The sequence below is a fragment of the Anser brachyrhynchus genome (assembly GCF_964034855.1).
Source record: "Anser brachyrhynchus genome assembly, chromosome: 14".
Lineage (NCBI taxonomy): Eukaryota > Metazoa > Chordata > Aves > Anseriformes > Anatidae > Anser > Anser brachyrhynchus.
Window position 1 is genome coordinate 8,172,491 of NC_137709.1, and position 22,742 is coordinate 8,195,232.

The 22,742-nt window shown below is 45.9% G+C and overlaps 4 protein-coding genes across 8 annotated transcripts in view; 2 read left to right on the forward strand and 2 right to left on the reverse strand.

The window, feature by feature from the left end:
* CYFIP2 (cytoplasmic FMR1 interacting protein 2) overlaps window positions 1-5,177 on the forward strand; it is a 53,577-nt gene extending 48,400 nt beyond the window's left edge. For all 4 annotated transcript variants that reach the window (XM_080555756.1, XM_080555758.1, XM_080555757.1 and 1 more), the window contains 2 exons: window positions 86-233; window positions 805-5,177. In XM_080555756.1, coding sequence (XP_080411882.1) covers window positions 86-233; window positions 805-972 — 316 coding nt within the window. In that variant the 3' untranslated portion in view covers window positions 973-5,177. The remainder of the gene's footprint in view (window positions 1-85; window positions 234-804) is intronic.
* The window catches only part of FNDC9 (fibronectin type III domain containing 9), a 33,735-nt gene extending 19,203 nt beyond the window's left edge, over window positions 1-14,532 (reverse strand). The window contains exon 1 of the mRNA XM_080555780.1: window positions 13,938-14,532. The gene's annotated coding sequence lies outside the window, so the exon portion shown is untranslated. The remainder of the gene's footprint in view (window positions 1-13,937) is intronic.
* Window positions 5,320-19,960, forward strand: NIPAL4 (NIPA like domain containing 4). Of its 2 annotated transcripts, XM_080555766.1 has the most exons (7): window positions 5,320-10,298; window positions 11,654-11,902; window positions 14,540-14,596; window positions 15,601-15,691; window positions 16,723-16,883; window positions 16,990-17,573; window positions 18,027-19,960. In XM_080555766.1, exons 1-7 carry the CDS (start codon window positions 10,157-10,159, stop codon window positions 18,036-18,038), a joined length of 1,296 nt encoding a protein of 431 aa, XP_080411892.1. In that variant the 5' UTR covers window positions 5,320-10,156; the 3' UTR covers window positions 18,039-19,960. The 2 variants fall into 2 exon arrangements, with proteins under 2 accessions (XP_080411892.1, XP_080411891.1); XM_080555765.1 differs by lacking the exon at window positions 18,027-19,960 and having other exon boundaries at window positions 16,990-17,995.
* The window catches only part of ADAM19 (ADAM metallopeptidase domain 19), a 33,983-nt gene continuing 30,867 nt past the window's right edge, over window positions 19,627-22,742 (reverse strand). Inside the window, exon 23 of the mRNA XM_080555760.1 lies at window positions 19,627-22,137. Coding sequence (XP_080411886.1) covers window positions 22,063-22,137 — 75 coding nt within the window. The 3' untranslated portion in view covers window positions 19,627-22,062. The remainder of the gene's footprint in view (window positions 22,138-22,742) is intronic.

The following is a 22,742-nucleotide window of genomic DNA, read 5'->3' on the forward strand; positions in this document are numbered from 1 at the left end:
GAATCTGATTTTCCCCCACCAAGGAAAGTTCCTGGTATCATGGTAGGAGAGATCTTACCTAACTCTGTCCTGTCCTCCCCTCCAGGCAGTGCTTTGGAGATGGTCTGAACTGGGCAGGTTGCTCTATCATTGTTCTCCTTGGACAACAACGGCGCTTTGACCTCTTTGACTTCTGCTACCACCTGTTGAAGGTGCAGAGGCAGGATGGGAAGGATGAAATCATAAAAAATGTGGTAAGTTGAAGGGTAAGGTCCCAAAAGACCTGAACCAGCACACATCTCCCTCTCTTTCTCTGTTTTCTGCCTTGCCTCGCTCAAACTCAAAAATCACAAAGTTGCCTGGTGTTAACCTTATTGAAACTGGATACACTTGCCGTCAGATTTCCATCTGCAGTCTCAGCAGAGACACCAAGCTTTTAATTGGCTTGATAATCAGATCTTTTTTCTCCCAAAGCTTTTACCTTCTTCCTGGGGTTGGGAAGCTGGAGCAGAGAAGCTGGTATTTCCAGCAACCAGCCTTTGATCTCAGTGGCTTTATCAATAAGCAGTTGGGAGTCCTAACTCAAGGTCGATTAACATAGGACCACTCACTGACCTTGTTAATTCTCTCTTGAGTCATCGAACCCTATAATGAAGTGAGTCACCAGTCCCTGGGAGGTGCTAAGTGGAACTGTAACATGTGTTATAGCTGCTTTGCTTTAGCAGAGGTTTCTCAGCAGCAGAGCAGAGGTACCAATACTTCTGGCTGGTCAGATGACATAGAATTCTCTTCACTGATTGTTTTCCTCCCTCACCATCCCTCCAGCCCTTGAAAAAGATGGCCGACAGGATCAGGAAGTATCAGATCCTGAACAACGAGATTTTTGCCATCCTGAACAAGTACATGAAGTCAGTGGAGACAGACAGTTCCACGGTGGAGCACGTGCGCTGCTTCCAGCCCCCCATCCACCAGTCGCTGGCCACCACCTGCTAGTGTGGACGCTACCCCCGTGCACGTTGGGAAGGGAGAAGAGACTGAGCCCAGAACAACTGGGAGGATGAACTTGATGGCATGCGACCTGGCAACAAAGCAAGACTGGGTATGCCTACTACACAAGGACGCATCTTCCCATCTGGCCCTGTTGAGTGCATGTTCTTCTGTACCATCCCTGTGACCAGTTTTACTTGTAGCTTTCAGACTTGGGGGCGGGTGGGAACGGGCGGGCAAAATGTGCTTTTCTTCCATGAAGTGGTCTGTTTTTCCCTGTGATTCATCCAGTCTAACACAAAACTCTGAAGCCATATTGCAGCCCCAGAGGTGGGGCTCCTGTCAGAAGAGCTGCGTGTTTCCGCAGTGCTGGGAGCCCGCTCCCGCCGCAGAAGCAATAGGGCAAATCAACCCCACCTGTGATGTGTGCCACCAGCCACAGGGCAGGAAGGTCTGAAGACAAACCCTGACTTGCTCTTTTGGGGGAAGAGGGGATGAAGGCAGGATTTTACCTGTGGCAGCACCCTGAGGACCAAGGATCGGCCAGGCCGGGCTGGTCTTGGTTTGCTGCATGCCCCAGGCTGGGGCTAGCTGAGTGCTCTCTGTTGAGTTGTTGGCCTGTCTAGCATCTGCTGAAGGGAGCTTTGGCAGTCAGGATTCAGAACAGTGATGATGTAGCTGTCAAATAACTCTTCGGCACTTCAGAAAGCTGGAGGAAATTGAAAACGGCCTGGCTTTTTCACTGCTATGGGACATCCACTTATTTTAATTCAAAGGGTTCTCCCCTGAAGACGCATCTTCCATGAAGTAAACAAGGACCGTGGAAGAGATTGCATTCATGTGAATATGCTCTTGTCCATGCTAATTTGGGTTAAAAGTGTCACTGATTCTGACAGGAGACAGCTGTAGTTACCTCAAACATACGTGATCTTTGATCTTCAGCTGAGGATGAGAGCTGGAATGTGTATCACAGAATGGCTTGGATCGGAAGGGACCTTAAAGATCATCTAATTCCAACTCCCCCACCATGGGCAGGGACACCTCCCACCAGACCAGGTTGCTCAAAGCCCCATCCAAGCTGGCCTTGAACACCTGCAGGGATGGGGCATCCACAGCTTCTCTGGGCAATCTGTTCCAGTGCCTCACCACCCTCTGAGTGAAGAATTTCCTCCTAACATCTAATCTAAATCTCCCCTCTTTTAGTTTAAAACCATTCCCCCTTGTTCTATCATTATTTGCCCAAGTAAAATTTGTGTATGCTCTGGAATCCTATTTCCCCTTGTTTTAGACAAATTCCTAGTCATCAAATATCTTTCCTGAGAGAATGGTGTATATCAGCAAGGCTTAGTAAACTTCCCATCACTCAGAAATGAGAGAAACGGTATTTTTCAGGCTCAAAAGCATTCTGAGGGAGCACTGCAGTCTGTTTCCTTTTCCCACTCAGCTCGTCTAACAGCCCTGAAGTTGTCAAATATTGAGAAAAAATTCAGTAGGAACTTCAAGGAAGAATTTCATAACTCATGGTTTTCCCTGCTCCCCCCCAAGCAGCGTCAGAGAAGTGATACAAAACCTTGTGCTTGAAGCTAACAGAGATCAGACCACATGCTCCAGGAGAAGATAATGATAGCATCACCACTGGCAATATTTTTTTCTCAGCTTTAACCAGATCACAGCAGATAATTGCTGTTACAATATACAGATGTGATAATATATTCTTTTCATGCATCTCATCATGCCATGCAAACTGAATGCTACTACAGATGTTAAAAAGGCACAGTCTGGGCATGTATTCTCTCAGAGGAAACATACTATTAATTAGTAGAAATGTCCCACATGGAATATTTTGTCTTAGGAAACAACAGCCAGCACTGTATTATTAGCAAGAAGAGACCTTGCTGTGTGGGATGAATTTGTTCTCCCAGACACTCTCCTATTTCCTTGCTAATCAACAAATAACCCACACATGCAAAGCGCTGAACATTTTTACACCTTGAGTCTCCTTTAACTGTTTGGACAAACACTTAAACTGCTGGGAGGAAACAGTGCAGCACAGTAATCTGAAAGTAAAATGAAATCTCAGGAAGTCTGGCTGAATCCTTTAAGTGGCAGGGAAGGACCCAGCCTCAGAAGGTGAGTTGTTTCCCTCGTGTCGTGAGGAGGAGCAGCAGAGCACCCAGGACCCGATAACACTGAGGGACTCTTGCTCTCTATTTACTTTCTCCACTAAGGATGTCAGTTCTGTTTTTCCATTGTGTTCCTACATTTCTACACTGCTGAAACTACTGGAGTGTGTCTACAGATATATATTTTCAAAAGGAGGAAGAGAATCAAGCACTTTATTTTTTGTGGAGAACAAGATACAAGCAAGACAGATCCAACCAAGATCCTATTTTTTGTGACCTAAGTAGCAAGTGCTTGTTATTTTGGTATGAAAGTGTTGCTGAAAAGGTGGCACAGGTCTCTGGCTCACAGAGCCTTCCCTGAGCACAGCACAAATTGAATGTCTTACTACGCCTGACATGTTATGGGACATTGGAGCCTTGGTAGAAACCAGCATGAGCAAGAATACAGAGGGATGAACTGTACCACACAGCCCAGTCTCAACTAGCTAGACAAAATAGGATATCGTAAGTTGAATGTAAGTGTCTGCTTTCATCTGTTCAGGTTTGGAGTGAGTCATGAGATTTTTACCTAAATGTCTCTCTTTGTATTCTTCTGCTGTAGCTTTGGCTTGATAATTCTCTGAAAACCTGTAAAACACAGTTGTGTACTTGAACAAACAGGTAGATGAAATCTATTTTTTGCCCTCATATTCGCTGGCAAAAAGGAACCCCTTCAGATTCTGAGGGGTGAAACGTTTTGAGCAAAACATCCTAAGCGCATGAACAAAATGTGAAGTACTTTTGGCTGTAGAGTGGATGCAGATGTTTTTGCCCCGTTGTTCAAGTAGTATGAGATCAGCTAGGAATAATTTTACAGTCTTCATTTCTGAGATTGAACGTTATTGTGGTCCTTTTGTTATCTGAAGGATTCAAATAGTCTTTAGTTTCAGTTTTCTAATCCTCCTTGATTGTATATGAGAGGTTCAGGCTTAGGTCTTCAAAAACTCAGTGAATTGTAATTTTTCCCTATCTTCTTTTTTTAACGGCATAATTGTTGGTGGAAATAGGGAGCAAATTTGTGACAGTAGGGCTAAATAATAACAGATTGCCAAGAGATCAGGCATATTCTCCACACCTGAGTCTCTTTTGCCACGTTTGGATGTCTTCCTTGCAGATGTACTCTAATCCTCTAGTTTGCAGCCTTTCACAACCTGCAGAACTCTTATTTTTTCCTAGGGAAATGTGGACCCCTCTCTGGATATTTTAAGTCAACTGACTACAGGCTCACTTTTGTTAACCTACATTCTCCTGATTACTCTGAAGTAGTTGCAAACTCCTTGGGGTTTACCAACTACCAGTTAGAACATCTACTTCAAAGACAAGTTGTTGACTCAATACAGGAATTAGAGGGGGGGTAAGGATGTTTTGTGTAATGAATGAAGTCAGACTCGATTGTAACGTTCCCTCCAGCTTTACCATTAGGAAATGTGACTGACTGTTGGCAGTGCAGATGCCTTTCTTGGATGATGTTACACTTGACTTTCAATGATACAACAGAAAGGGGAAGCAAACTAGTTCAAACCCAGCACTTCAGTGGTTTTCCTTTTAAACTGTGACAGCACTTATTAGCATTGAACAAAATGTTAGTCTTTTTTTCCTCCAGCATTACTCCAGTGAGTAGGTTCATGTGTTTGAGAATAAAAGAAAAAAGAATTGAAGGTGTAAAAAAAAAGAAAATATTCTCAAAATCTCTTGTCAAATGTACCATATTTGTATGAAAAGCTGCTTGAGTTATTTTGTACAATGAGTTTTATTTATGGTGAGGTATATTTACGCTCGTGATCTGATACAGTGTTAAAGTTTTGATCCATATTTGCTACGCAGCTGAAGATGATATTTTGTTTTTGTATTATTTTTTGCTGTTGTTCTAAAATTCAGCTAACAGGAGCTTCCATCTCCATTAGAAATGCTTCTGCAAGAGTAAAGCATCTGGTACGTAGTGATATGTCCCGTAACACAGCAACCAACAGTGTGTACAACAAATGTGGGATGACTTTTGTGATGAAGAGAAATAAAAATTGGGCTCATTCATGAAATGGGCAAACTTTACCTCGTGGTGTCACTGCCATTTACGATAACTTATTTGACTATTTGATTTTTTTGATATTATTTGATATTATTGAGCAAAAAGAAAGCTAGGAGGGATGATGGTAGCATTTTGTTGCAAAAAATGTCAAGTTTCCTATCAGAAAGTTGATGATTTGAGGAAAACATACTTCTACCACAAAATTTCATTTGAAAACTTTTTTTTTTTTTGGTGGGGGGATGTATATAATTAATAGCTTTGTTTTGAGTAGGTCCTTTCAAATTCTAAACTGAGGAGCTCAATTCCTCTCACTTCTACAGCCCTACCATCTCAACAGGGGACTTTATATCCTAGGAGGCAATCCTTGCTATTTTTTTTTCCCACATTTCCATTTGAAAACATTCTTCAGATTGTATTAGAAGCATCCAAGGAGTGGCTGTGGTTTTGTAGTGCAGAAGGAGCAGTGGGGACAGAGGGGAAGAGACCTTTTGGGAGCTGAGGAGGCAGGGCGAAACAACTGATGGGGCTCTGTGGCAGCAGGAATGCCTACGCTTCATCAGCTCCAGGCAAAACGCTGTAACTGATGTTCCCTTTCATAGCTTCTTCCCAAGGTTTCCTCGGGGGAACTGCTTCCTAGCTTAACAGAACTGAAAATGCAATGATTCTTCATGTAAAACTGGAAGTGAACTTCACACCGTGACCAGGCAGCTCTGTTGATCTTTCTGATGTGTTTAAGGGGCACACGATGTGCCTGAAGCTGTGTATAACACACTGCCGTGGAGATTATTTGCCTGCTGGTTGAAAGTTGCCCAATGTTTACTAATTTCAAAGTGGTTCTGCAGTGGAGAATGGCAGAAAGCAGGACAGGACGTTCCTCCTGACAGCTTCTGATACTAGGCAAGTTCTTTCTTCCATCAGATTTTTGTTTTGTTTAAACTCAGTAGCTGCTGTCTCATGGGCACCCCAGTGCTAACGCCAGCCCTAAGAGGCGCTGAGCACTCACAGGCTGCACAGCCTCACCTGGAGCCAGACGCACCCCTTGCATTGAGCATCAAGCTCCAAGAGCCTGAATTTTGGACAACAAACCCTAGGGGACCAGTATCAAGAACATATGCCCATATTTTTCTCCTTCCTCATATTTCTAAATATATGTATGTACTCAGATTAACAGCGCTCTGCCACTGAGAATAGTTCATTAATGATTGTTTCACGATTTCAGAAGTGTAAAAAAATGACCCTTTCTGAAACCCCTTCTGCAAGCCAGCAGTGCCCTTCACATCTAGTTTTGCTCCACTGAGAGTTTTGATGCAAACTGGCAGATAAGAGGTCTGCAAACACACGTTCTGCTGACTGCACACCACGGCACCTCACAGCACCCACTGCTGGGATGCCTCCATGGCCCACAGAACATCCACCTCTCCGTCTCCAACCCTCCACTCCTGTTCTGCCAGCGTATGTGGCTTATGCGGCCTCAGAGACCTGTATCACTGAACTGATCTGGATAAAAAATAACCCCGCAAGTGAGGCAGGCTGTGTTTTCTGGCATTACGAACCCACATCACTCAGCTTTTGTACAGCACAGAGCCACAGGTACTTGCACTGGCACAAGAAGGGCAGCACAAAGAGGGTGCAGACCCATCGTGGGTGGGACGGACTTGGGAACTCTCCAAGCTGGCATTGTCATTTAAAGTCCTGCAGCATGAAATGACAGCCTCAGCCACTGCAGACACTGTTACCTTGAGATAACCTGAATTAAAAGCTGTCTGCTCAACAAAGTCCAGTCTTTCAAGCCTTGAGCATCCTTTCATGTTGCTGCACTGCAATCATCTGAACACCAGGCAATTCCCTTAGCCCCTACACAATCAGGTCACTGTCAGAAAGAGAAGGATTTACCCTCTCTTTGAAGCAGCAAACTGTTCCTCGGGGCCCTCGAACTACACAAAGCCAGAATATTGCAGCCCTGTTCTGAAAGTTTCCACAGGAACTTGGCCTAGCAGATATCCAAGGGCAAAAGTTTCCATCACCTGTTAGCAGGATGCTTCCACCATAATATGTAACACAAGGGAATCGATACCCAGTATTTTTCCATCTTTTTTTTTCCAAGCCAGAAGAGATGAGCAGAGAAGAGCAGGGGAAAGAAAAGCCTTTTGATGTTGCTAAAGATATTATTTGCATGCAAAGTTGTCTTGCTCTATCCCTTGGATTCCAGTCAAGTTTTTTAGCCTGGAAACCAGTATTTCAGGAGGAACTGCATTGCTAAGAGATGAGCCTCTATGGAAGACTCCCTGATTTCTGATGAGTTGGGCCTTATTTTTAAGGAAGCATCTGATGCGAGTATCAACCAGTGAGGTCATAGCTTGGAGCTGAATTCCCTTAATTACAGCCTTGCCATTAAAATGAGGATGTGAACCAATAACAGAGGCACTGGTTGCACCCCTACTTTATTACTATCAGTCTGAACTTGCCCTTGACTAAGTGTAGCAGGCAATTCCATGCCAGTCCTGCCTGGCTTTTAAATCCCATATTGCCGTATACAGCCTTGCTAAATCCATCAAATGCAACTCCTGTGACTTAGTGAATTTATATACCACACCCCCGCAGCCCCTGCTCCAGAGAGAAAGATGTGACACACACATCCCATGGCTGATCGCAGCATGGAGTGAAACTTCTCCCACGGTGGGAACAGCTACACACGTTCCTTCCCTGTCTAATAGCGTGAGCTCGAGCTGTGGCATCCCCTCCTTTTGCAACCTCTTGGCTGTCACATCTTCTCTTTCCCCAGAGCTCAGAAAAGCTTCTCTTGGAGTTCTTGCCCCTTACCAAATATTTTTGGGGTCAAAGACACACTATGTGGTCACATTAGCCCAGTTCCCTTAGGAAACCAGGCTACTGAAGGAAGGTAAAGCTATGACCCAAAGTGCCTTTTGCTTTCTGCTGTGCTGAAGTCATTTGTGAGGTCACACCATTACCAAAAAGATTTTAAGCCCAGAGCCCTGCCATAAAAATATGCTCCCTTCCTAACTCGTCTAAAGCTCTATGCGTAGTGAGGAGCTCTCCTCTGCACAGGTATCAACAACACTCACCCACAGAGGCTTGGGAATGATTTTGGGCACACCTTAACTGGCATAACTAAAGCACCGTGAGGACTCCCAAGCCCTGGGGACACTGGGCAAGGTCCAGCCAAGGGGAGAGACCCACAGTGCAGAGCCAACGGGCAGAGCAGGACGCAGGGGAACACGGGACATGGACAGTGCTCGACCCATTCAGCCATCGGCTCCATTTCTGCGATCAGCTTCACGTTCACACATTGCATGAGTGGCTCATAGCCAGCATCAGCAGGTAAAATTATAAATAAAGGCCAAACCCTGCCTTCACTGTCTAGCTCAGGGTGCCTTTCACCTGCATAATAAATAACAGCAGCAGAAGTTGCTTTCAAATCACTGATAAATCAACATGCATTCAATTTCCAACATCAGAAATCGCTGCCGTGCTTTTTGGATTGATTATCAGGTGCTCCTGTGATGAAGGGCAGGACATGGGATTTGGCCAGTACAATCCTCCTCAGTCACCCTCAAGTTTGTGGCTGATGAACCGACCCAATTAAAACCAAATGACTCACAAAATGCTGCAACATTTGCTGGGGAAAACAGTTTGTACAGAGATACGATCAGGTGCTGAGTGAAGGATCCACATGGTGCCAGCAACGCTGCAGCTTGATGGTCTGAGAGCAATTTCTTAGTAACGTGCAGATAATGCATTTTATGGTGGAAAAAAAGCAATTTTTCAATCATTAAATACTGCAGATCTTACATTTGATTGCCTCATGAAATATACAGTTTCTACCTAAAAATGCAGGCTTGCTGAAGGAAAACTAAGCAGCTTCTATTGGTTTTACTTATCACTACTGACCTACAGCAAAATCTGGCGATTGGATCCTGCTGCAGTGAAAGGGCTTTCGTATCAGCAGTGGGGTTGTGTACACACGGTCACTGCGCACAAATACAGGAATGGAGGACGTCAGCAGAGGAGGGTGAGGATGAAGGTAAAGCACATCGGAGTGCAACAGCCTCTGAAATGTTCGCACATCGATATTATCAGCAGGAGCAGGGACAGGAAGTTGATGGAGAAGTCAAACTGCCAATGGAATAGCCACAAAGCGATGTAAAATGAGTCCAAGTGATGGAGGAGCCCACACGTGCAGATGGACAACCCCAGGAGCACAGCAGGAGAGCCCCTACCCATCCCAGCGGGGCTGAAGCTGACTCTCTCAGGGCTGGGATTCAGCACAGAGACAGCAAAATCCTAAATCGCAGCCACTGCTGGTAAAACTGTGTCCTGCCCTCGTGGCGCTCCGCACCTCACAGCACGACAGTGCCCTTGCCACTGCACACTCGTCTTTTGTTGGTGTTTGTTTTTCAGATGTGCCTTTGCCGGCAGCCTTTTCTTTGACTCGAAGGTCAGATAAGGGAAAATCTGCCCTGACCTCCAGCAGAGAGCATGGCCTTGCTCTGCGAGCACACGATGCGGGGAACCCTGTGCCTGCCCCAGAACCTCTGTTAGGATGTACCCATCCTCCTTACACCGCAACATGTTTCTCAGCCCCCCAACCTTGCCCTTCAGTCCTAAAAACTGCTGCGCACAGCCATAGGACTAAGTAGGGAACAACCAACACCGAAGCTTGAAGCAGCAGGACGCTTTCTGAAAAGTTCCCTTGCTACCCCAATACCTCCTGCGACAGCCTTAGTAAGAGCAGCTGTGTTCAACACGGACACCACTCAGGATTTAATTTTTCCTGCCTGCTTTTAAGTTGTTCCCCGCTCTCAGCACACAGAGCACCCACACCCCGCAGCACCCCAAGACGGGGTCCCCCCCGCCCAGCCATGCACCCCGCATCCCATTCCCCCTCCAGCTCCTCCCCATCCCGGCCACCCGAGGGGACAACCACGCTCCCTCCCGAGCCGCACCGGGCTGGGGTGCGAGGCTTTTAGGGGCGGTGGCTTGCATGGGAAGAGGCTCCCGGAGCTGTAAGCCGGCCCCGTGCCGGAGGAGGAGCCGGCTCGGGGTGCCCGGGGATGCCGAGAGCCCTGCGGAGGGCAGGACGGAGGAGATGGAGCGGCCGGGGGCGAACGGCAGCTGCAGCAACGGTGGGTGCACCCCGGGGCGGGGGGGGGAGCGGGGCGAGACCCGGGGGCTGAGCCCCCTGCGGGCTCACCCCGGCTCCGGGGCTCGCTTTTGGGGTTGGGTATTTTTATGGAGCGGGGGGAGCCTGCACGGGACAGAGGAAAGTCCCTTTCTTTAGAAGGAGCGCAGAGCCCGGGCTGCGAGCACCACGCAGCACCCTGCCAGCCTGTTAGGGAAAACTAATTCTAACTAATTTTTTAGAAACTAATTTCTAACTTCCCCTTAGAAAAAAAAAAAAAGTTTGGATCCAAATCCTGAGCTCTGTGTGCAAGGGACGGGGCTGGAGGCTGCAGAAGATCTGAGGCACTTTGTTGGGTTAAGGAAGAGGTGGGACCCCTCCTCAGGGAGCACTGTCAGCAGTTCAGCCATGGCACACCTCCGTCTGCTGAGAGAGATCCTTGCTCTGTAATCCCAGCGTGTGTTGAGGCAGAAAAATCAGTCTTTTAGTAGAAAGAAGCTTTTTATGACACTACGTGGCTGCTTTACTCCGTAAGACCGCAGTCACACCGCCTTTACTACACTCAGTTAAGACTGCAGGAGGGAGATGTGCTGGGTGTGGTAGGAACGTGAGGGTAGGAGGAAACTCAGCAATTTCCCACCCCCACAGCCACACGCCTCAGCTGGGGACAGGCTCAGTGCCTTCAGCACGGACAGCAGAGAGCTGTGCCTGCTTTCAGCCCTTCCACACCAGCAGGACTTGGTGTGCTTCACGAGCACGCAGCTACCCTGCGAGTAAGTGGAATGAACCCATTGCACAGTAAAGCAATGCAGAGAATAAACTTCGGTCCAGGATGAGCCTGTTGTCCTCGTACGAGCAATCACGTGGCTCTGCTCAGTACACAGAGCCAGGACAAATTTGCAGTTACAAAATGCTGGCAGTGCTCCATGTTAAACTCAAAGCTGCAGGCAAGCTGGCAGATGCAGGGTTAGGTGACCAGGAAGCACCAAAGCCTTTGGATCAACAAGGCTGAGTGCTGGTAAGGTATAGTTCAAACTCATGATGGTAGAGAAGCTCTGGTACGGATATTCAGAAATTCACATTACATTATTAGAGTGGTCCTCGTGGCCTCCCAGTTCATGGTGTGGGGGCTGGCAGGCACATCCAGTGTCAACGAGCTACTTGAACTGTGCTCCATAAATCTGCCACCAAAAATCCTGCCGTTTCCTTGAGAGATTATAGAGGCATCCTAAGTTTGAGCTGGAGGTGTCAAGAAGCTGGGTATGTGCAGTTATGGTGACAGCATGACAGTCCCAGGGCTAACAGAGGCACACTTGATGGTCACATCAGTAATTCTGTTTTATCTCCATGGTCTCACAGGGTCTCTACTCACCCTTTCGTGCCTTTCCCACCAAGTTGTGTGCCGGGTGATCAGTGGTGCTGATCCCGCTGGCTCAGTCCATGACAATGGGACATCAGATACCTCCTGGGTAGCTCGACTGGAAAGCAATTATGGATTCTACATCGGCTTGGGCCTGGCTGTCTTCTCCAGCTTCCTCATCGGAAGCAGCGTCATCCTCAAGAAGAAGGGGCTGCTACGGCTGGTGGAGAAGGGAGGCACCAGGGCAGGTAAGGCTCTTGGGCCAGGAAGGGGAGGTCTGGCTGCTCCCAGAACTGCACGCATTGTCCAAAGCCCAGCACTCAAAAGGCAACACCTCTTTATCAGCCTTTTATCAGCATTGTAAATAAGACCTTTTGTGAATGTATTTTTGTGTGTGGGACCCAGAGACTGGTGCTGTGCTGCAGCTGAGGAGCCACTTTATAAAGCCTTGTGTTGGAAGGGCTCAGCTATAAGCAATATTCCCTGCCTTGCACCACAGACAGCACAATGCTGCGTGATCAGGTGTGCACCCCTCAGAAGAACAATACATGCCCACTGCTGCTCTTACATGGAAAAATGTGGGTCCAGGACAAAGCAGACAGTTGAAAGCTCTTTGAAATGGGCTCTTTTTGCACAATGCTGCAAATCATCACCATGCCACTGTCTGGAGCAAAACAGCACAGCTTCATGACCCCACTTTTGCTCTTATTGATGCATTAGGAGGCTTTGCCACCAAGTCACTGAGACAAGAATGCATCCCCATGTGCTTTAATTGTATTAGCAGGAGCCATTTATTCATGCAGGACTACACGCCTGCAATTTGTATAAGCCTTGCTTGTGGTTTTCAGAAGCGATACATCAGAGGTATGTTGCTCAGCATGTTGACTGATAACTTTCTTCTAGCACCAAGGTCTTGGGGTGAGTTGTGTGTTCGTATGCATATGTATGGATGGGGAGTGGTGGAGGAGCACTGCCTACAGCTGAATTGCACCGTGGAGTTGGACACAACCCATCAGCATTGCAAACATTTGCTCTAGCAGCAGTTTAAGTCCTACCTGGCAGGTGACCTACTTACATAACTACAAAATAATGATAATTGAAATACTACTGCTTCCCAGTTCTGGTCCGGGAACAGCTCTTAAGTCATTTTACAAAGGAAGCCGATATCACTGTCTCCACGTGGGGACGCAAATACATGAAAATGTAAATGACCATACATTCAACCCATAGGCAAGCAAAGCCACCAGTAGCACCTAAGCCATAGTCCAGTCTCAAGTCTGCTCCCATCCCCATTCCACACATTAAGCCATCCACATGTAAATGCCAAACTCACATGGGTTTGATTTTCAGCATTGTATTCGCACAATGAAATATCAGTATTGTTTCGGTTCTGCCAAGTTTCCCTCTCCTCCCTCCCCACATCAACTTCTCCCACAACAGAGCTAAGCTAGTAAAATGAGAGCAAACCTCTCCCCTTATTTTTCAGCATGTTTTACCAGGATTTTTTTTTTTTTTTTACCAGAAATTGATGACAAAAGTTACAGCCAACAAAGAATTCTTCAGAAAAAAAACAGCAATTTCTAAGGAATAGCAGAACAATGTTTGAACTCCAGCATCAGTGAACTTGTTGAGAAAACAAAGGATGAATTGTAGCAAAAAAAAATTTGTATCAAACTCTTCTTGTCCACACCTTAATCCTCCCTTTCCCCTTTCTTTCCCCTTATCTCTCAGTGCCAGTATTTCACAGCCCCGCTATCTGAGCGCATCCCATTTCTCCAATGCAGGTCAAACAGTGCTGTTACTGATGCTCCTGTAAGGCTGGATTTAGCAAACACATGGGCTCTCTGACCCAGTAAAACCAGAGTTCACAATGTTAACAGGCTCAGGCTCCTACCATATCAAACAACAACTTGTAGCTTAAGACCAGAGCTGGGTTAGTTCCAACACTATATGACCATTTTTTCTCGTTTATACACACGTTTTCCTTCATTGAGCTTCAATGCCAGGAATCATTTGTCATCAGAAACAGTCACAAAGCAACAACTCCACATAAAGACAACCCTGGAGTTTCTGACAGTTCAGGCTGAAGCCCTACGACACAACACAACATGCCAAAGGAGCAGAGCACTTTTGGGACAGGATGCCCAGAGCCCTCACCACAATAATGCAGCTCCATAAACTACCACAACCTCAGACAAAGCAACCAGCCAGCTCTCTCCTTTCATCTTTCACATAGCCATAACCTCGACTCGAGCTTGATTTAGAAAAAACTCATTGCCTTACCTTAGTGCCCATGTGCAGGTACCCACAGCAACCAGTGGAGTGCGAGGTGCAGCACAGCAGCTTCCCTGGGGAGCAGCCTTTGGGTGGGGGGCACCCAGTGTGGAGCAGCACCCTCTGTCCTTCACCCCTCTGCTCCAGGATCCCCTCTCCCAGGGAATGGGGTGGGCAGGTCAGTGGGACATCCAAGGTGAAGCACGACCAGCCTGCAGGACCTCAGCTGGGGTGTTCATTGCTGGACCAGGGGGGCAGAGTCACCACGATGAACCAGTAAGGCTGACCACTGCTGCCAGGACTGAAGGGCAGTGACTGCACCCCAAGCTAATAACCTCTGTTGGTTTGGGGCAGCGGATACCACTCCCTTTGCCACGTAGGATTAAACGGCTGCTTTTATTGTATTGGCATTGTCCAGCCCTAAGTGTCACTTTATGCTTATCCCTTGACCCAGCATAACTTTCATGCAGGATAGCATATCTGCAGCTTCTGTCCTTCCAGGACGTTTTTTTAGTCACACTTCTTATCCTCTCCAGAGGGCCATTTGTCACCTCTTGCTCTGAAGAATGTTATTGTTAACTTCTGCGTACCTGTGTGCTTTGCTTTCCCAGGAGATGGAGGCCACGGCTACCTGAAGGACTGGCTCTGGTGGGCTGGCTTGTTAACCAGTAAGTAGAAGCTGTTTTCCTGGGTTTGCAGCTTTTCCAGGGTCTGTCCCTGTGCATCAGGTGTGGAAGGAGTCCAGCATCTGGTGGCACGAGGCCTTATTGCTGGTATTCCCCTGGGCATCTCAAGGCGAGCAGAGGCAGCAGGCCTCACAGTATCTTCCTCACCATCCACCAGCCTTGCAGAAGGGCTGCAGTAGGATTTTTTAGCTCAGTTTTACCTCATCAAAAGCATGAAAACCAGGTTTTAATAAGGCAGCTGGCTGGCATGCCTGTGTACCATGTACAGGGCAAACATCTCATGTTGGTGCCTCAGGTCACCAGGAAAAGGTTGTTGCTGCAGCACAGGGGAGATAAGAAGGTATTGGTAGCAGCTCCCTTCACAAAAGAAAGTTGTTTTCCCTTAGAACAAGCCTCAAAGCCCTCTTCGCATGCTGTAACATTAGAGTATTCCTCCAAACCGGAATCAGAGCTGTGCAGAGAGCAACAGGTCTCCCAAGAAGGTTCTTCAGAGCAACCTTCCTTAGCTCTCACCCCAGCAGTAGCTCAAGGGGCCCCACAGGCCACAGCTCCCAATGTCCTTGTCCTCCCTGACAAGGACAGCTCTGCCAAAGGGTGCCTGTGCCCCCGAGGGGACACTTATAGGTGGAGCAGCCTGTGCCCTCCCAGCTCCCAGGGCTGCCCACCCACTCGCTAAAGCCCCTGATGGGCTCTAGCTGTGTGGCTGGGTTTGGGGCCTTAATGAGCTGACAGGGGTTAGCTGTGATTGCTGTGACTTGGCCCAGCCCTGGCACCGCCACCCCAGCCCCTCTGCTTGCATCACTTGCACCAGGGGTGTTTTCACCACCATCTGGCCCTGTTTAGAAGCTGCACGAAGCACCCTCGTAAAACCCACTCTCTGGTAGACCTCTTGCTAGTTTGCAAGCCCACAAGAGAAAACACAAAAAGTATATTGTAATTCACTGGTGTTTATTTTTCTTGTGTTTGTTTTTCTTGTGTTTGTTTAGTGGGTGGAGGGGAAGCTGCCAACTTTGCTGCCTATGCCTTTGCTCCTGCGACTATTGTCACGCCTCTGGGAGCCCTGAGCGTGCTCATAAGGTGATTTACGTGTCCGTGGCCTGCAGTTGGACATCTTTTATTTGCCTGCTTGTCTTTTAAGACAGAATGACTTGAAATATGCTAATATGGCTTATTCTGCCTAAAAGAAAGAATGTCTTGGTGTTTTCAAAAAAATACAGTAACAGTTGCTGTCCTTTTGGGGATCATTCAGAAAACAATGAATTAAGTAGCATGCCCTTGAGATATTGCATGCGGCTGTGATTAGCAGCTGCACACAATTCCAAGTTAAATTGTTGTAACTATCAGTGTTACTTCTTTCATTATCCTAGTTTTTTAACCATTGAAAGGATATATATAATATATATTTTTTCTCGTAATAAACAGAACTAAAAATCTGAAAGTGTCAAAAATATTAAGCTTGTTTTTAGCTGTATTTTTTTTTTTGCCTTCTATTTACTGGGCTTTTAAGGTGCTCTGATACTGTGTTTTCATACCTTTGCCTATTGTCAAAATGGCTCCAAGTACTGAAGGTCTTATAGAAGGACTGTTACTGTAAAATGCATAAGCAAATTGAGACTTAGGACTGCTGTGGCGTCTTGTCCCGGAGTGTTTCACTTTTATAGAAAACAGCTAGATATTTTTTGCAGACATATTGAGAGTCCCATAATGTTCATGTTTCTCTGGGCTTAGTATTTCTGATATCAAGTTAAAATTAACATAGCTCTTTTGTGGTTATATTTTTTTTTCTCTCTATTGCAATAGTCCTTGAATTCACTTCTCTGGGCACTAAAATCTTCACAATGCCCAACAGCTCACAAGTGAATCTGGAAACCCTGAAAATGTCTCTGAGGATGTGCTAACACATTCAGTATTTCTTCACCTTGCTGATACGTGAGCCACGATCTGCAGAACTGCATCTCTGCAAGTTTAGATGCAGTGTGAATGTGTGTTAATATATTGCAATCCAACAAAATTATTACAAATCTGTGTCCTTGTGTCATGTCTTTTACATTATTTTAGCTCTAAGGACTTTAAAGCACCAGCAGACCTTGTTTTTCTGTCCCATGCAGCGCTATCCTGTCTTCGTATTTGCTTGGAGAGCGGCTCAACCTGCTGGGAAAGCTGGGCTGCATGCTGAGCCTTGTGGGCAGCACAGTGATGGTGATACATGCCCCAGAGGACGAGGAGGTCACCACTCTGGATGAGATGTTGTCTAAGCTGAAAGAGCCAGGTATGCAGGAGGTTGTATTTTCTTTCTCAGGGTTTGGCAGTAGGTACTGCTCAGGGCCCCATGCCTACTACCCAGATTAGAGTTGTTGTTTCTTTCCCCCATTCAGGTTTCCTTGCTTATGCTGCGATCCTCTTGGCTGTGTGCTTCCTCCTGATCTTCTACCTTGCACCCCGCTATGGCCAGAGCAACATCCTCATCTACCTCACCATCTGCTCCGTGATCGGTGCCTTCTCCGTGTCCTCAGTCAAGGGCCTGGGTATTGCCATCAAGGGCTTCTTTGCTGACCAGCCTGTGCTGCAGCACCCACTGACATGGATCTTGGTCATCACGCTGGTAGCGTCCATCACTACCCAAATTAACTACCTCAATAAGTCTCTAGACATTTTTAACACCTCGCTGGTGTTTCCCATCTACTATGTGCTGTTCACCACCATCGTCATCACAACTTCCATTATCCTCTTTAAGGAATGGGTCGCCATGACCGTAGTGGACATCATTGGGACAGTTTGTGGCTTCCTCACCATCATTTTGGGAGTTTTTTTACTCCATGCCTTCAAAGACATGGATGTCAGTCTGGGGAATCTGCCACAGATCCTCCAGAACGAGCAGCAGGCACCAGTCACCCGAGATGACAAGAACATCCTGATAGAGGTGGACAACTCCAGCATCGCTCCAGAGGATAAACCTAAAGTATTCATGATTTATACCTAGCACTTTGTATTCAAGGGTTTGAAGGTTGGGTGAAAACTGCTCTGAATGGGTTGATGTCAGTATTCCAGAGGCTGTTGAGCAATTTAAAAAAGGAACAGCAAAGGCTAAAACCAGCAGTGTCTTATCCACAGTTTGGCAGGGTCAAGCCAAGTCTTTCACAGGGTTTTAGACTGGATCTTTGTCATGGGGTATGCTTAATTGTCACCAGGCTTTAATATGCACAGCCATTGAAAATGAAAATCTTCTTGAAATGAGATGCTCCTGGGACAAAGCCCCTCTTTGATGCCCCTTCCCATCTCTTATTGTTGTCAGGGCTAATGCTTGCTCTGCACTCCTTCCCCTGGGTGGAGATACCATTGATGTGTTTATTTCTAGACACTGATTAATTCATTGATTAGTGTTTTTCTGTTTGTTTGTTTTTTTCCTTTCTAGACACTCGCATGAACTCCAAAATACCCAACAGTATCTCAAACGGAGGTGAAAGAAAAGGACTGAAGGATGTACTCCTGCTATTCAGATTCTGCTCATCCATGTTTGATTACTTACTCTGCAAATATGAACTCAGACTATTGGTGAATATTGGCAAAATATGGTGAATTTTGGAATACGTGTTCACCAGCAGGACCTAAGCCATAAGGTGTTTATACAGGCATATGGAAGAGAAATCTTTTTACACTTTCGTTTTTTGGTGAGGTGCAGGAGTTTCCCTGCAGCACAGTGTTAATTAGGTTTATGTGTTGTGGTTTGTTCTGATTTTTTTTCCCTTAGGAACCGTAGTGCCTAGGTTGTGTTGATGCTGTTGGTGAAGCTACAGGGCCTGATCCAGACCTCACCTGAGCGAGGGGCAGCCCCTGCTAAGGCTGGAGAGCTCTGGCAGGTAAACCCCATATCAGGAGAACACCTTCTGCAGGATTTTTTGGGGGTCAATGAAAAATCTTTTCAGCCTGAAAGATCAAACAGGTGTAAATTTTAAGGTTGTTTTTCTTAACAAATGTCTTAACCTCGGAGAACCCCCCCAGCTCTTTGAGAGGTGGTATTTACTGTTGCTTTTCAGCTTTCCTATGACCTGTCCTGCTGTCATTTAAGCTGAAAAGTTGTTTTTGTTCAGAGGGAGGTCTGAGCTGCACCTTAAAAGCCAAACAAGCCTAGGTGGGTGATTCTCTGCAGAGCTGTCGAGCTGCAGTTTATCCTAAAGTGGTCCCATCCACCCCCTCCATCTCTGTGGATCCAATTTAAGTGTTATGTGAACTGCTCTCCGCTCACTTCCAACTCCCCCTCCCCCTCTTGTATTTGTACTAGTTGTGGGGATGAAGGGATGGGAGAAATAACATTTTGAGCTTGGAGGAGGAAAAGGAAAAAAAATATATTGCATTTGAAAGTTTCTCCCATTTTGCTGCTAGGTCCCATAGAACTGGGAGACCATTTTCTCACAGCAGATCCCAAAACAGGAGCAGAAAAGCCTAATCCAAGTGTGCTGGGTTTACACAGTCTGGAGGATGCTGCTGACCCGGTTGTAGCTGGTCTGGCTATCACTGAAGAAATGTGACTTGTGGTTAGGGTGGGGAAGAAGGATACAAGCTCATTTTAATAACATTTCAGTACTTTTTTTCTTTTTTTGAAGGTGTAAAGGGAAATAAAGACTTTTTCAAAAACCCTTGAAGGTGGATCTGAGAGATGTTAATGATTTCGCTGATCTTACTGGTATAGCCCCGAAGGATGAACAAGCTGAAGGAAAACTGAGCAAAACAAAACAGATAGATCATCTTGGGCAGAGAAAACCAGCAGCGCCCTCCTTTGGTCGCAGAAAATAGTGAAAGTAATTCACTCTAGCTTTAATTTTGGCATCTTAATTGGTGTAATGCTTTATGCATTTTATTTTAGAAATAGACTGCAAATAGGACTCATTGCTTGCGGTGCCTAGAAATACATTTTAGGAATACTATTCCTCAAGAAATCCTGCCATCTCTGGACAAAAGCCACATTTAAAATGAAGGACTGAAGCGGTGTGAAAAAACATCACAGTGACAGAACATTTGTTAATGACAACTGACAAATTTATTAAAAACTAGGCAAAAGGCACAATGAGTTGCATTCTTCAAGTATTTGCATAGATGCACAGAGAGCATTATTGTAAACTTTTACTGTGTGGATATAGGTGAAAGTGAGATGTATTTTTGTACATGTTCTTCCAAGTAACATTGCCTTTAAAAAAATAATCATATTTTTGCATCTTTTACTCCTCCTGCAGTTCCCCTATTATTATTCATTCATCTGGAACACACATGAAAATTTGAAAGGACTTTAAAAATACCTTTTAGCGACTTCAGGATATTCCAGTAATAAAGGTTTCCATCAGGGTTTGGTCATCTCTAGTTGTTCTCTGAGTTTTGTGTGTATGGCAACATTTCTTAGAAGCTTGACTCCATGCTCACATGGAATGCAGTAAAAATATTCTTACTGATTTTTGGTGGTCATTTGATAAAGATCAGGGGCTGTAGCAGAAATATACCGTTGTCTGCAGTTAAAAAAATCCAGTTCTGGTTGAATCTGTACTACAGCAGACACTGTATGCACCCAGCTTAGATAAGATGGCTGGGTCTCCACCTGTGAGCAGTAAACAACAAATCTGGGGGTTTGAATATAGGTTGTTTACATGTAGAATACCCCAACTATAGAAAAAGACATAATATAAAGATTAGAAAGGTAACGTCTTTCACCTGACAGCCATTATTTCAGAGAGGAGTAATTTAGGTTGCTTTGTTTTGCAGGCATACAGAAGGTAAGAAAAAGTCCAAAATGATCATGATAAAGAATAGTCAACCAGAAATTCAAGATACACCCTGTATACTGTTTCCTTGTGAAGAAAGAGGTAGTAAAGTTGCAAAAAATGGTGTGGTTTCAGTCATCCTACAGATCTACTGCTACAAATAACTTAATAAGCGCTCAGGCTTTGTCTGTTGCTGTTGGTTGTTCTCCCCTTTCCCTCCCCCCCATCAGTAGAGCTTTGGTAAACAGAACCACCAGAACAACATTTCTTTTTCTTTAAGCCAATAATACAATTTCTCACATGTGCAGCAGCAAGCACACTGTTTGAAGAGTTGTCCATAACAAAATCACACACAACACAATATTATTGCAACCATAGCTCCAGAACTCGTTGTGTTCTCCTAGGAAATAACTTAAAGGAAAAAGAGAAAAAAATAAAAAAATAAAAAAATAAAAAGGAAAAAATGGCATAACAAAAGGTCTTAATTTAAAATCCTGAGAAAAAAAAATACACAAAAGCCCAAACAATTAGGAGAAAAAATCAAATTCAGAAGGGAGGGTCCTCAGAGTCAGAACCATCAGCTGCTTAAAGTGCACATGGACAGCTCTCTCCACCTGAGTCCTTGAGAAAAATCCGTGGAGTAAGTAAGCTGTGCTAAAAAAGCACCACGTGTCATATTAATATTTCTGCTGTCTTACCACCTGGGCAACATTAAGGTAGATTTCTCACTGGTATGGGAGCAGACAGCCTGTGCTGAATTACTGCTCAGCACAGACCAAAATCCTGAAAAGACGCATGCAAAAGTGTCTACTGATTATCTGTGGTACCGCACGGTGGAGAGGAGGTTTCAGCACTGCTTTTGCTGTGCTTCCTTCTGGCCATTTGCTCCATGTCTTGGCTGGAGTGTGTCCCTGTCGTACCTTGTTGTGTCCCAATGACACGGATGAGAGTGCATGAGCCACGCTGCTGATGCTGTCAGGTCCTACAGCACCGAGACAAGATGAGCAAATGCTGGAGGACAGACAGGCTGCGAAGCCCTTGCTGAAGATGGTTTTACGGGGAAATAATTAATCCACTCTATTAAAGCTAACCAGAATCCACAGTGACTCATATGATTTTAACCAGGAATATTCCCATGGTTTGCTCTCTGTTGTGGCCCAGTCTGCCAGCCACTGTAAACTGTGAATAAATTGAAGAAAGTTATCAACAGCTGCCTCCTGGTCTCCCAAGAGGCAATGGTTTCTCTATAGCACCAACATATGCTTCTGCAGCTGCTTGGATGGGCTGAGAAAGCGAACAGGGCTTGTTCCTACATGAAAGCCCATCAAGGCCATCACCTGCAGTGCCTGAAAACACTTAAATAACTGCTAAAACCACCTGAAGCCCGCATTGCCCCATCCCTGCATTGGATATTGCACAATAATATATAAATACCGTATAAACAAGTCATCCCTATATGGAAAAGGCTACTAGCAGATAGGGAGGGGTTCAGCTTGGCGTGTACCAGCTCAGTTGCTGGGCACACTCCTGCCAAGCCTGACTGCAGCTTGTTGAGTCACATAGGAAACAGATGAAACCAAGGGAGAGGAACTGAGAAATCATCTGTGGTCCTTGATTGTGGTTTTTTTTTTGGTTTTTTTTTGGGTGACGAAGGCCATCCAGTCCCTTGTGAAGGCTAGAGTCAGCTGGGAACTGACTGGTTCATGGGTGCACACGGAAGCCCGACTGTCCCACTCTCAAGAAGTTTGCTGCTCCGGCTGTCCCAACACTGGTATTCTAGATGAGACAGAAAATAGGGAAAAGAGAGGGGTGAGCACTGATGAAAGAGAAAATGCTTTCCTGAGCTGCTGCTACAGCAGGCTGGGGAAAGCTGTCCCCATTCAACACTGCACATTCACCCTAACGGGTCACGTAGGAAACTTTGCTGCTCTGTGCCCATAGCACAATGATGTTCGTGCAGGATTTGCCACTTTAACAGCCAGCCTCAATTATGGTTCAGGCTGCAGGCTGAACCTGTGGTGTGTGGAATGGAGGTGTTTCGTCTTAAGGGGTCCAGATTGCTGGAGCTGAACTCAGCAGCACAAAGTCCCTTATTAATTGTTCTTATTAAGGACAATTTTGGTAAACGTTCCTCAGAGAAAGCATATCAGAGTGGCTGGAGAGTGTCCTGACCCTTAGATGGGTCCTCAAGCCTTGTCTGGACCTTCCTGTGTTGCTGCTCTTCACTAACCATTTTGCATCACACACCTTGACTCCCAGTGCTCAGCCCTGCTCACATGAAAACTTTATCTGAGGAAGTGCCCAGGGATGTGGAGAACCGAATCAGTTGTTCCAGAACATGGCATGGCTGCTTATACTGCCTGCACCGAGCAGTTCTTGCA

What these genes read in the sequence shown, in the direction of transcription:
- NIPAL4 (XM_080555765.1), top strand. Translation starts at nt 10,157, where the DNA reads ATGGGAAGAGGCTCCCGGAGCTGTAAGCCGGCCCCGTGCCGGAGGAGG. An exon ending in GCCCTGAGCGTGCTCATAAG is followed by an intron (nt 15,692 to 16,722) that starts GTGATTTACGTG and finishes TGTCCCATGCAG; the next exon opens with CGCTATCCTGTCTTCGTATT. An exon ending in GTCTAAGCTGAAAGAGCCAG is followed by an intron (nt 16,884 to 16,989) that starts GTATGCAGGAGG and finishes TCCCCCATTCAG; the next exon opens with GTTTCCTTGCTTATGCTGCG.